Source organism: Canis lupus, chromosome 3, assembly GCF_003254725.2.
Source record: "Canis lupus dingo isolate Sandy chromosome 3, ASM325472v2, whole genome shotgun sequence".
NCBI lineage: Eukaryota > Metazoa > Chordata > Mammalia > Carnivora > Canidae > Canis > Canis lupus.
The window spans coordinates 12,449,635-12,461,855 of NC_064245.1; the positions used below are offsets into that span (position 1 = coordinate 12,449,635).

Genomic DNA, 12,221 nt, shown 5'->3' on the forward strand with positions numbered 1-12,221 from the left:
TTTGACTCATTTGGTATATGTATTCCAATGAAGAATTACAGTAATTCTGCTAATGCAATCTAATTCTCCAGGTTTTTTTAGGCAACTGGTGAATCCACTAAAAATCTGTTTTTAAAATAATCTTCATTAGGTATATATGGGTATTTTTCAAAAAATAAATATCACTGTTTTTGTTGCTTTTTGTTCTCTATAAAAAACAGGTAGATTCCAGTTTTAAATCCCAGCTTTTCCACTTGCTGATAGAAACAACTTTAGGCAAGTCATATTTCTCTTTCTCTTTCTCCATTTCCACCTCAGTTTTCTTACTGTTAAAATTGGGTTTATAACCACTTTGTAGGGTTGTTTTGAAGACTACATAAGATAATGCACAGAAAGCACTTACAACAACTCCCAATGCTTTATAAACGTTCCTTAAAGTGTAGCTGTTAGAATGATCATTGTAATCACAGTTTATCCTTCTGATATTCTAACAATTTGGTTGCATTGTGTTTAACCACTGGAAGAATTTACCGCCATCTCTGTTTTTAGTTTTCAGTATTGAGGATCAGCCACCAATGCATAATTTTATTTTCTGCATTTTTAAATTGGTAATGTGGTCATGGGAACAGAAGGTTGCCAAGGTCTCACCACAGTTTCTACATTTGCCAGTTTTTATGCAGGCCTGACCAGAAGTAGAAGAATTAGAGGTATGAGGAGATAGAAGGGATGAGGAATGAAAACTTCTTTGTTAGCTAAGTGGGTCCAGAACATGTTTTCACTTTGACACTAACAAATACGTAGTACAGGAAAGAAAGAAAATGCGAAAGGCATGACTCCTCCCTCAAAGACTGTAATCCAGTGAGATGTGAAGATGGGCCCTAAAGTACAGTACCTGATGTTGAATTCAAGTCTCCTCAGTCTTGCCCACTGGGCCAAGAGGATTATCGCCTGTGGTGAAATGTGGCCGCCAGAGGGCAATGTCACTCCACGGTCACCCGACCGAATGTCCTAAAACCACTTGCATGTGTGATAATGATCTACCAGAAGAAATAACAGCAGATTTATTTCCAGAAATGATAAAGATGGCAGATTCCCTTTCACCTTTGTAAAACTGATTCTACTATTTACAAGACCTATCATTATCTGGTAAATTACCTTTAATAATGGAGATGCAAGAAAATGTCTAATTCAATTCCCCTGAAATTAACTTAGATTAATTTGGGAAGTGTTTACCTAGCTTTGAATTTTAGGTGTGTCTTTAAAGCGTTTATTAAATCTACTTTAAAATATTTCGATAGCATAAAACAGTGTTAAAGACAGCTTAATAGAACCAAAGAATATTTTGTAATACATACTGTGTTTAGAATGTCAAAAGTAAACTGGCAATAAAACTATATGACTTCATCCTCAATTTTACTGAGCTCCTGCACTCCACTTTTGGGCACCTACTACATAAAAAACATGCTGCTATTTAAGGAACTTTGAAGGCAAGTATACATAGTTCCAATGCCTTTTTTTTTTTTCTCTCTCTTTAAGATTCCCATTTATTTATTCATGAGAGGCAGAGACACAGGCAGAGGGAGAGAAGCAGGCTCTTCGCAGGGAGCCCAATGTGGTACTCTATGCCGGACTCCGGGATCACGCCCTGGGCTGAAGGCAGACGCTCAGCCACCCAGGCGTCTCCATAGTTTTCATTCTTAATAGCCTGAGATTTCCTGTTTTTCAGGACAAATTAGTCAAATGCACAAATATAAACAAATTATTCATCGTCTAAACACAACAATATCTAAAAGATGTTTTTGAGTAGCCATCGGAAATCAGCTTGCCTTATCAGACAACATGTAACCCTCACATTTTAAAACATCCATAGTGCATAATAAGCAAAAACAAAATATAAGCATACTACTAATGTAGTCAAGGTTTGTACTGTGATTGCTAATAAAACACTTTTGAGTCTGAGAGTTCCAAATTTATTTTTTTAAAGACTTTGGGATCCCTGGGTGGCGCAGCCGTTTGGCGCCTGCCTTTGGCCCAGGGCGCGATCCTGGAGACCCGGGATCGAATCCCACATCAGGCTCCCGGTGCATGGAGCCTGCTTCTCCCTCTGCCTGTGTCTCTGCCTCTCTCTCTTTCTCTCTCTGTGACTATCATAAATAAATAAAAATAAAAAAAATAAAAATAAATAAAAAATAAAGACTTTTATTAATTTATTAGGGAGAGCACAAGTAGGCAGAGTGGCAGGCAGAGGGAAAGGGAAAAGCAGACTCCAGACTGAGCAGGACCCTGGGATCATGACCTGAGTCAAAGGCAGACACAACCAACTGAGCCACCTACGAGCTCCCCTGGGAGTTCCAAATCTAAATCCTGGTTCTACCATTTCCCAACCCTCAGGTGCTTTCCGTAGCCTAACCTCACTTTTTTGACTTGTAAGACATTCAATAATGTCTTAGAGTTATTGTAATAATAGTGTCAGAGTTATTGTAAAAATTAAATAACCTCTAAGGAGCTTAGCACAGTGCCTGATACATGCTATATGTTAGGAAGTATTGCTCAGATGGTTTCAGGTTACCAAAAGGAGGATTCCAGAGAAATCTCTCCTATTTTCCAGGTTACTGATATTTCGACTATGATCTTTTTGATGGTGTTTTTCTCTAGACACACAAATGCTTTGCTCGTAGGCTTGTATCCTGTACTTGTTGCTCCTATTAAATAAGTTTTTCGCAAGATAATGCAGTTTATACTTGTGCTAAGTAACTTTGTGATCCTGGTAGCTGTTGGTCTGTTCTTTGGTGCATAGCTGGCTGTCTGAGCTTTCTCCTGATCTTTAAAGGGTACTAGCCAGAAGATAATCATTCTTAGTCAAGTACTCAGTAAAATTTATGACAAAAGAAATAGTTGCGTAATTAAAGAACCTAACAGGTAAAACTGCTGCCCTAAAGGTTTATCAGCCGCTTCCATAGGTGGAGGGATGAGTTCATTTGGTTCTCAGGGAGAGCATTACCCTGAGGTATAGGTTATGTGAAGTCAATACTGTGGATGTCAAAGGCTCACCATCTCCATTTTTTTCCATCTCTCTTCAACATCTCCTTAGTATCAGACCATATCTTAGTTTGACCTTGATTTGCTGTATGTCTGGAACCAGCCTGTTGCAACTGTAGAAGGCTGGGAGTGAGGTAAAGTTCAAAATAACCATGGCTTACACAGTTGTGTAATAACTAGGAGTGTGGGAATAACTCCAAAGACTACGACACTTGGCTGTGAGTGACTAATAATTCTGTATTTTAAATATGTTTACTTTTCCTTAATATTGTAAATGATGACATTAAAATTAGCATTTTATATGACATTTAAAATCATTATTGTAGGCTTAATTCCACAAATAGGAGTATGCCTCATAACACAAATATGGTACTTAGAACATTTGTCACGATATTACATGCATCCATTTTAAAAAATGTAACCACCTGAATGAATTAAAAAGCTTACTGTAACTGCTATTGATAGAAGAGGCTTGGCTTACACTAGGAAAAGAATACAATATGCAGATAAGTTTTGCAAGTGCTTGATGTTGTCTAAAGATACTGAGGGAGTATATAGATTTTTAAGATAAAATTTTTGTCAACTGAAAGCCTCCACTATATTTTCAAAGACAAGAATAAACAATTATATGACAGTACAAAGTAGACTGAAGAACCTGGTACCATTGAACTCATGCTGAGGAACTTCTAAGGACAATGGATAGGTGAAAGGCCAGTGATTTGGTGAGTTGTGGGGAAGAGGTATTTGGTTGAATAGGTAGACTGAAAAAGACCTCGCAAAGAGGAAGTCATATAGAAGATGATGTAATATGCTGTAGTTGGGAAAGGGGTGTTACGCAGCAAAGAGCCAAATTAAAGATGATTTAAAAATTTTTTTGGAATTATCTTGATGTATTGCAAAAGGAACAATTGTAGATTTTGAACACGATAGTGATTTGACTTTAAAGATACTGGGAGAGCTCCTGGCTGGCTCACTTGGTAGAGATGCAACTTTTTTTTACAGATTATTTATTAGAGAAAGAGAGCACGTGGGTGCAGAGGCTGGAGGAGGGGCAGAGGGAGGGAGATAGTAGTAGTAGTAGTAGTAGTAGTAGTAGTAGTAGTAGCCCCACTGAGCAGGGAGCTTGGAGCGGGGCTAGATCCCAGGACCCTTGGCATCATGACCTGAGCCAGAGGCAGACACTTAACTGACTGAGCCACTCAGGCACCCTAGTCATGCAACTCTTGATCTAGCGTCATGAGTTCAAGCCCCACATTGGGAATAGACATTATTTTTTTAAAAATTTTTTTTAAATTTAAGAATAATAAAGTGAGTGGGAGGGAGAAATGAGGGAACGTCCGTGTTAGACAATTTATCGAAGGAATCAAACAGAAGCTAAAATGCTGCACAGCCAGCTCAAGTGCTAAGGTTAAGACAGTCTGGGATAGAATATTTTACTAGCGATACAGAGATTATTGATTATCTTATTTTTATTTTAGATATGAGAAAGCATTTTTAGGTCTAAAATTACTTGCCCAAGTCACATGGAGTAATACATAGGGTTGGGAGTGAGTGGAAGGAAAAGATGGAATTGGTACTTACCAGAAAGGCAAAAGGTAGCAAAACCAGAATACTCAAGTGGTTAGAACTTTGTATCCAGCCCAAAGGTCTCTTGTGCAAAGTTACCAAGGTCCACACACTTTGACGTGTCTTCCTGGTATTGTGGAGGTATGAGAGGAGACAGTCCTTACAACCAGGTCCAGATTTTGAGTCCTATCCCCCACAAAATTTCCTCCCTTTTTAGAAAACAGGTTGGTTGGTTTGGTTTTGTTTTTTCCATGATAAGCATTTCATTTTCTCAGAGACCCAAAAAAACCCATCTCAATAGACTAAAGCCTGGAATGGAACACTTCTGTTTTTTTGTGGGGAGGTGGGAAGGGGGCAGGGTGATGGGGTGGAACAGTACTTTTTCCTTGAGCTCAAGGCTCCTGAAGTATCTGGAGAGGATCAGAAGAGTATATTATTCTCGAACTTGGTCTTTCTCTAGTTTTCTTTTTGTGGAAAAATAGGCCCCTTTTCTATACAGTTTTCTATTTCCTTTAAACAAATTTTGAAAAGAAGTATTTCTCCTGTGTCAACAGGATGCATGCTAAGTGCAGTACTCTGGTAGTGACTGCATAGGAAGTGAAATGGAAATTATAGTTTACAGTGTGAAATAGATGGGCACAAGGCTTTTATCTTAATGTAAGCATATCCATAAATATAGCCTGAATTGAATTAAGAGTATACTAATGATGCAATCTTTACAGGAACCTTCATCTAAAATATATGGAGCTATGAAATTACTGGCTTGCTTGAACCTAACATAGCCATCAACTAATCTCAGGCTTAAGTCATTTATTTATAACCAATAAACATTCTTCCTGGATTTGTTTTAATCTAATATTATTAATATTTTTCACAGTCTAGGTTTTCATTTTACTAGGCTCATTACTGTCGCAAAGATTTTAAACAACCCAAGGAACACATACCCCCAGAAACATGGCTATCTACTGTTTAAAAAAAAAAGAAGGTAGCTTCAGTTAGTCTATGTAAACAATGTGTGTTTCATCCCCCCAGAATGGCTTTCCTTTATACAAGACCTCAACTCTTCATTTGAGGAGAGGCTTAAAGACTCAGCTGGAGTTCACACGCCTCTTTTAGGATCAATCTGATCACTCTATAGCCACAACTTGTAATTACACCCAGCAAAATAAACTCCTGTCCTGGACAGCAGGATGTGAGGGTGAGGAGTGTAGCGGGGGTGGTTCATGTGAAAAAATGCAAGGAGAGGGAGAAGAACCAATAATTAGATAAACTTACATGAAAGAAAATTTTGTTATAAAGGCCGGTGGAAAGATTCACTCCAAAAACAAAAACTGTTAAACTATTCTTTTCAAAGTATATATTATGCCAGAAGTCAGCCAGCCACAGTTAAGGTAGTGAGTTCAGTTTTCATAGAACACATATCTAATCACCCAAGGGCTTGGCATCATTATCTCCAGTCTTGTAAATGAACATTCAAGTTTTCTCACCTTTAAATATTTCTGGGTTTATCCTGAAAATTTAACCTGTCAACTAGCAAAACCTCCTCTTGTGAGATCTTTGGCCCCTCAAGTATTTCTTAAAGAATCAATTTTTTATTTCTCTTTCAAGACCAAATACCAAGACAGGGCTGCGTAACTGCTTACTTAAAACAGTCAAGATGACATGGGCTCGTTCAGGCCCCCAAATATATATGTGTATTTATATATAAAACAGAAAGGTTTAGGTAAATGGGTATATACTTTGGGTATATACTTTCATTGTGCTTTCTGGTTAAGAATGTTGATTCTGACTGCCCTGACAAGGCTAAAGAGCAGCTTATTAGTAGTTTTATCTGGTAAGGAAGGATATTATTTTAAGAAAGGTTTTTTTTTGTAATATTGTATGCAAATGAGATGTACATTCTTTTAACCAGTAAATGGGATATTAATCAATTTTCTAGTCATCTGTTCATGCAGTTATACAGGTTAGTATTTATGATGATTTCCTAAATGTGAAATATCAGAGTAAAATTGTCTGAGGTAAAGTTACCTTATGTTACCTGGTTCTTCTGCATTTATTTTGTCTCAAGTTGCCTTTCCAAATGACCATAAATACCTTGATTCAAACATCTCATTGGTCCTTTCCCAGTTGAGAGTTAAAAGTTGATGCTAACCAGCCATTCATTCTTCCTACCGGTCTCTTCAGCTTCGTTTAGCTGACACTAAACAGTCATTAGTCATTACCTCTGCAAAGTCAGTTTTTTCCTGGCCTTGCCCTTCTTCACCCTCCAACACAGCCCTAGAAACAGTCTTGCTCACAGCCCTGACCCTCTTCTGCCAATCCAGCTCTTAGGCCCTTCTAGCTCCCTTCACTTATCTCCCGTTGGAATTTGGAAGGAGCCACTCTCAATCTTTCCTATTGCTTTTGTAAAGAACACACTCTCTCATTTTATTTAACTGTATCACTTCAATTCTTTGTCATTTTATTTACTTGTCTTAAGTTGTAAATTTTCAAGTTTCAAAACATTAGCAAGTAAGTGAAGAAATTATTTCAGGAAAGATAATCTTCAAAAATTTCGATTAGTGTCTTCTCGTTCTCTCTATCACTTGATTCCTGGGATGAGTAGCTATGACTTGGCTCAGGTTCAGTTACAGCAGGCCTCTTCTATAAGGAGTCTGCATGCCTGCATGCCTGGAATTGTTCACTCACCTACATGCCCATTCTCACGGTTCACCTATTCCAGCCTCCTTCTCTAGGACAGAGCAGATCCTGAAGTGGGGAGGCAAGGAGAAGAATGGAAGCTCTTTTCTGTTTTCAACCAAAGATGATTCTTTGATGCATATATTATGTATTTTAACATTCTGGATGTTATTTCAACTGGTGATCCCCACTTCCTTATCCTTTTTCTACCTGTAATAAGCAACTTAACAAAAATATTACTGGAATGATAGGAATGAATTTTCTTTTCCTTACCAGCAAAGTTATTATTTCTGTAGACTTTTGTAGCATTATACATGTACTGGAGCAAATATACTACTTTGATTTTTTACCTTTTCAGAGTTCTGTACTCCCTGGGAGCTTGGTAAGTATGCTGTTGCCCTGACCCTTCCTCTTTTACCATTGGGTAATAAGTTTTGATTACTAAATATGTCGTTTGGATGCCATTTCTCACACTTCTGTGTAGTATTCTAACAAGTTTTGTAAAGATATCATTTTGGTTTTCGCTGTGGTTAGCTACCCTTGTTTTAATACTTGAATTTTGCTTTTGGCATATGTCTACAGATTGTTGAGGTTGACAGTGAAATCTAGCATGTGAACTGTAGAATCTGTACAAAATAGATAGTATTACGTAAGGATTTCTCAGGCTTTTCCATCTCCCTCCGGTAATTTCTACATCAAAAGTAGAGAATGGTAAGAAACCACTGAGTTGGTTTTTTAGACTGTGTTACAACAAAACTGTAGGGTGAGAAGTCTTTATGGGTGGACAAGGAAGAAACCGTTAGCAGAGGATTTGGAAAACCGCTGAAGCTTTGGACCTGATTAGAAAGAAGAAACTATACTATCCAAATGGAATGTTGTACGGTCCACCTTTCTAGAATTCTTTTTTCGTTTCTTAAAATATAACTCAGTTAAAGATCATGATATTTTTACAGAATTATTTTTGCAAAGCTGTTTCGGGGTTATCTAAGCAGACTCTTAATTACAGTTTGCTTTCTTTAGAAAAATCATATGGGAGTGGAAGATTAATTTTCTTAACAAATTCTTATTTGGCATTAGTGATAAATATCTTCAAGTTCACCCTATCTTTGAATTTACTGTGGGAATTTACTGTGGTTTGAAGACCAGTCCAACTGTTAGTAAGTAAGTATATAACTTTTCAGAAGACTAGAAAATGTGTAATAATATTTGTGGTCATTTGTAATATAGCTACGGAATCACAGATATTAGATTTGAAAGAAGGCATCCAGTTCAGCCCTCTAATTTTCTAAATGAGGACTCTGAGCCCAGAGACGAATGACTTCTTCAATGTAATACAGGTAACAAAAAATCAAATCTTAAATCTTACTAATATAAAATTCTTACTAATATAAAATTTTTTCCACGACACAACCCAACCAAAATATTTTTATGTACTTCTAGAATTAAGTTGCAGCCCATAAGAAGTCCATTTATTGATTGAAACTCAAGCATCAACCAGTTTTTATATTATCAATCTCATTCCTTTGAGAATTCTTGTTTCTCTAATGGAAACCTTAAATATCCTGGTTTCTAGTTCAGTATCATGCTGGAAATACTTGCATTCATTTATACTTTGTGTCCAATCACTTTATAATAATAGGCTTTTTGTCTACAAACCATATAGTTTCTCTTTTAAATTATAAACTCATGAAAGGCAAAGATACTGATGACTTCCTATTTGGCACAGACCCTGTAAAGGACACTGTGGGACCCTAAATAAATGTCTTATCCTGAAGTGCTACTTCTTTCAAGGTCTTTTTTATTATAATATCATTGCACAATGGGGCAGCCCCATGTCTCTGTTGTGTGTGACATATACTCCCTGTGGACGTTTAGTAAGTAATAGTCATTATGATAAGAATTATCATAAGGCCATTTCTTTTGTTTCCTTTTATTAAGTCCACCCTTCTACCAACTAGCTGAGGAAGCCTATCACATGCAAAACATTTTATATTGTCTTTAAAGGACTGTTTTCAGTCAATCATATAATATAACACCATTATGGAATCTGAAAATTGGAAGGAACATTGGAGAGCACTCTCTTGAGCCAACTCTGGAAAAGTACTTGAAGCAAAAGTAGAGTAGTCCTCAACAAGTCTTCAATAACTAACATAGGTTACAGCCATTAAAATCAGTTCTTCTATATCTGGTATAAATCCTAATTACTACAATGGAATCCCATGACTTATATTTATGTCTCCGGTGGAAAAACTATTTAACCATGTTGTGAGTGGTATGGGAAATAGAGAAATCTATTAAAATCTATTAAGATATTTCAGGTATTTTCAAAAGAACATATTCTTTTGAAAAATATACTTTTGCTTCTCCTGAAAATTTTAATTGAAAGAATTACCATGAAACAAAAAGGAGTGATACCAGATTTCATTAAACTCAATCTTGGGAATGATTGCCTCGAAGATAAATAGGAAAACAAACATTCCCAGGCAAGCCAAAAGACAGTGCACAAGGTTTTACTTGCCACTACCCATCAGAAATTATTATAGCTTGGGTGAGGGGGAAAAAAATTAATCGTGGTTTCCAAAGAGATGCTCCTGAATTCAAATAGAAAGCATAATTTGGTGCCTGGCTATATTCAAAATCTTTATAGCAGCACTTCTTTACCAAAGAAGAACTTAGATTGTATTAATTCTTAACTGGAAATCCTGAGCTGGAAATTCCTTTGTTACTAAGATAACTTCCTTGAGACAAAGAACATTCTTGATTTTATACCTGGGGACAGCACATTTGACGTTGGAGAACCAAAAGAAATTCCCAGGTCAGAAAGCTGTATGCCATTCAGGCAAAATCTGGTTGGAGAGGAAAGCTGGTCCCATGATTAGCGAGCTTCCCCAGCTAGCCTGTAGGTGGGTGTGTTTAACAGAAGGAAGCAATGGGAACCCGCCTGTCAGCCAGCCTTTAGAGCTAATTAGCTCAGCATACAACAAAGATAAGTGAGCCTGGGAGGAGGGCCCCCTGAGGGGTCTTTAGATTCTGGGAAATGTCTGATTGGCAGATGTTAAAAGGGATTCTTTGGTAATCCTGTGCATCAATGAGCTGTACAAATTCAGTCCAGGACTGCAAGAATTCAGGCATGAGGACACTGTGCAGCAGGCTCACACAGGCAGACCCAAGATGGACAGAACCTTGGAATCCCTGAGACACATCATTGCCCAAGTCTTGCCTCACAGAGACCCGGCTTTAGTCTTCAAAGACTGTAAGTACTGAAGGGGAAAAAGTTTTCTGAAAATAGTCCTAAATGTCTAGTCACATCCTATTTAAGTATGATTTCTCCTAAATCTCTGTAGTCGTGTGCTGTGGTCTAAGTGATATTTAACTTGTTCCTGACTTCAGTCAGGAAAATGATTTCATTTCACCTACGAGTATTAGTCGCTGGGTTATTTTGTCAGCGATACATCTTGCTAACCGTTTAGAAGTCTTTTCTAAAATACAAGAGTCTCCTAAGACTTAATGAACTCTTCCAGATGCCTTTTTAAATAAAGCAAGGCTGATTGCTACTGAGATTAAAACTAAAAATAACTTATCTATGATAATAAATATTCTGTATTTGTTAACCTGTTTAATCCTCAGTAACATATATTAACTGTGTTGAATCAAATATTGTGTTTGTTTGAAAATTTTTGTGGCAAACAAACAATAAATCACCAGTGAACTCTTAAATTTTGGTAACAAATTCTAACATTTTAGTTAAAAGGCCAATAAAATTAGAGTCTTCCCACCTTTGCAACACCCCCCCCAAAAAAAAAAATTGAAACAGCTATGGCAAAGTTATTTCAAAATCTTTTTTTCAATGTTTATGAAAAATAATTCGATCAAGCTCTCCAATTCTAGCAATACTATTAAACCATTTGTCATGTAACTTACTTTCTGGAACCAATTTGATTTCCTGCTGCTGCAAAACAGACTATCTTCGTGTTGTATCTTATCTACAGTGAGTTTCATATTACAAAGAGCTTCTGAAATAGAATTTTGCCATGGAACTGCCCAAAAGGTAAAATGCATATGGAATTTTTTTTTCTTCAATAAGTTACAGCTTTCTTTGTGAATCTTGTTATGTTTGTCTCCATCAAAACATCAATGCTTTGGATTTTTGCTCTCTGATTGCTGAATAATGTTAGTTTCCAGATGTCCTTTTAGTTTATATTTCTCATATGTGTGATGAAGAAAAAGAAATGTTAGGCCATTTTATTCTACAAAATATTCTTCTTAGAAATTAAACTGTTACATATATGCCCTTTAATGGCTTAGTTAAAGCACTTTATTTCCTTCTTATCTTCCTTCCTTCTTTCTGTCTTTTTAAATATTGTCTTCAAGCATATGTCAATAGCTATGCTAGACTCATAAAAATCACTCCTCCCCCAATCCAGCCTGGAGTCTATTCAGGTTTAGAGTGTTTCTTTAAGTGAAAAGGGAAGGAAAGAATGTCTTTCTCCTACAATAGCACTGAATTCACCAGTGAAGGGTAAAAGGGCTCTTGACCTGCTCAAAGCTTTGGATAAATTGTATAGAACCAGGGGTCTTATGCTGCTGGTTTGGAGAGTGGAAGCAGTAAAAAGAAATAGAGGAACAATTTTTCCCTGAGTTTCTTGTGAATTTAAGAAATCTAATCTGAAACTATGAGGTCTTCTTTTTGAGCTGAACTAAATCCCAGTAATTATTTACAATTTAGCAGAGAGAATAAAATAGAAGAGGAGTTGAAATAAAGCACACATTATGTTCTGTCATCCAGACCTTTGCAGAAACTCTTTTATATGGAAAGATAAAGAAATGTCTTACTTTATATATTTCATTCATTCACATAGAACCTAAATTTGATCGGATAGCATTGCCCTGGAATGGGCTGTACTCTACAACTGCTTGCCTGGCTTAATAGGTGTGGGTATTAAACGGCTGATCCTCTC

The 12,221-nt window shown here is 36.8% G+C and overlaps 1 protein-coding gene across 4 annotated transcripts in view; it reads left to right on the forward strand.

The window, feature by feature from the left end:
• Positions 1–7,882: 7,882 nt before the first annotated feature.
• LIX1 (limb and CNS expressed 1) overlaps positions 7,883–12,221 on the forward strand; it is a 62,191-nt gene continuing 57,852 nt past the window's right edge. The window contains exons 1-2 of one of the 4 annotated variants that reach the window (XM_049108167.1): positions 7,883–8,600; positions 10,371–10,516. In XM_049108167.1, coding sequence (XP_048964124.1) covers positions 10,435–10,516 — 82 coding nt within the window. In that variant the 5' untranslated portion in view covers positions 7,883–8,600; positions 10,371–10,434. Of the gene's footprint in view, positions 8,601–9,856; positions 10,517–11,252; positions 11,312–12,221 lie in introns of those variants that run through there. The other 3 variants (XM_025438428.3, XM_025438429.3, XM_025438426.3) reach the window with 3 other exon arrangements.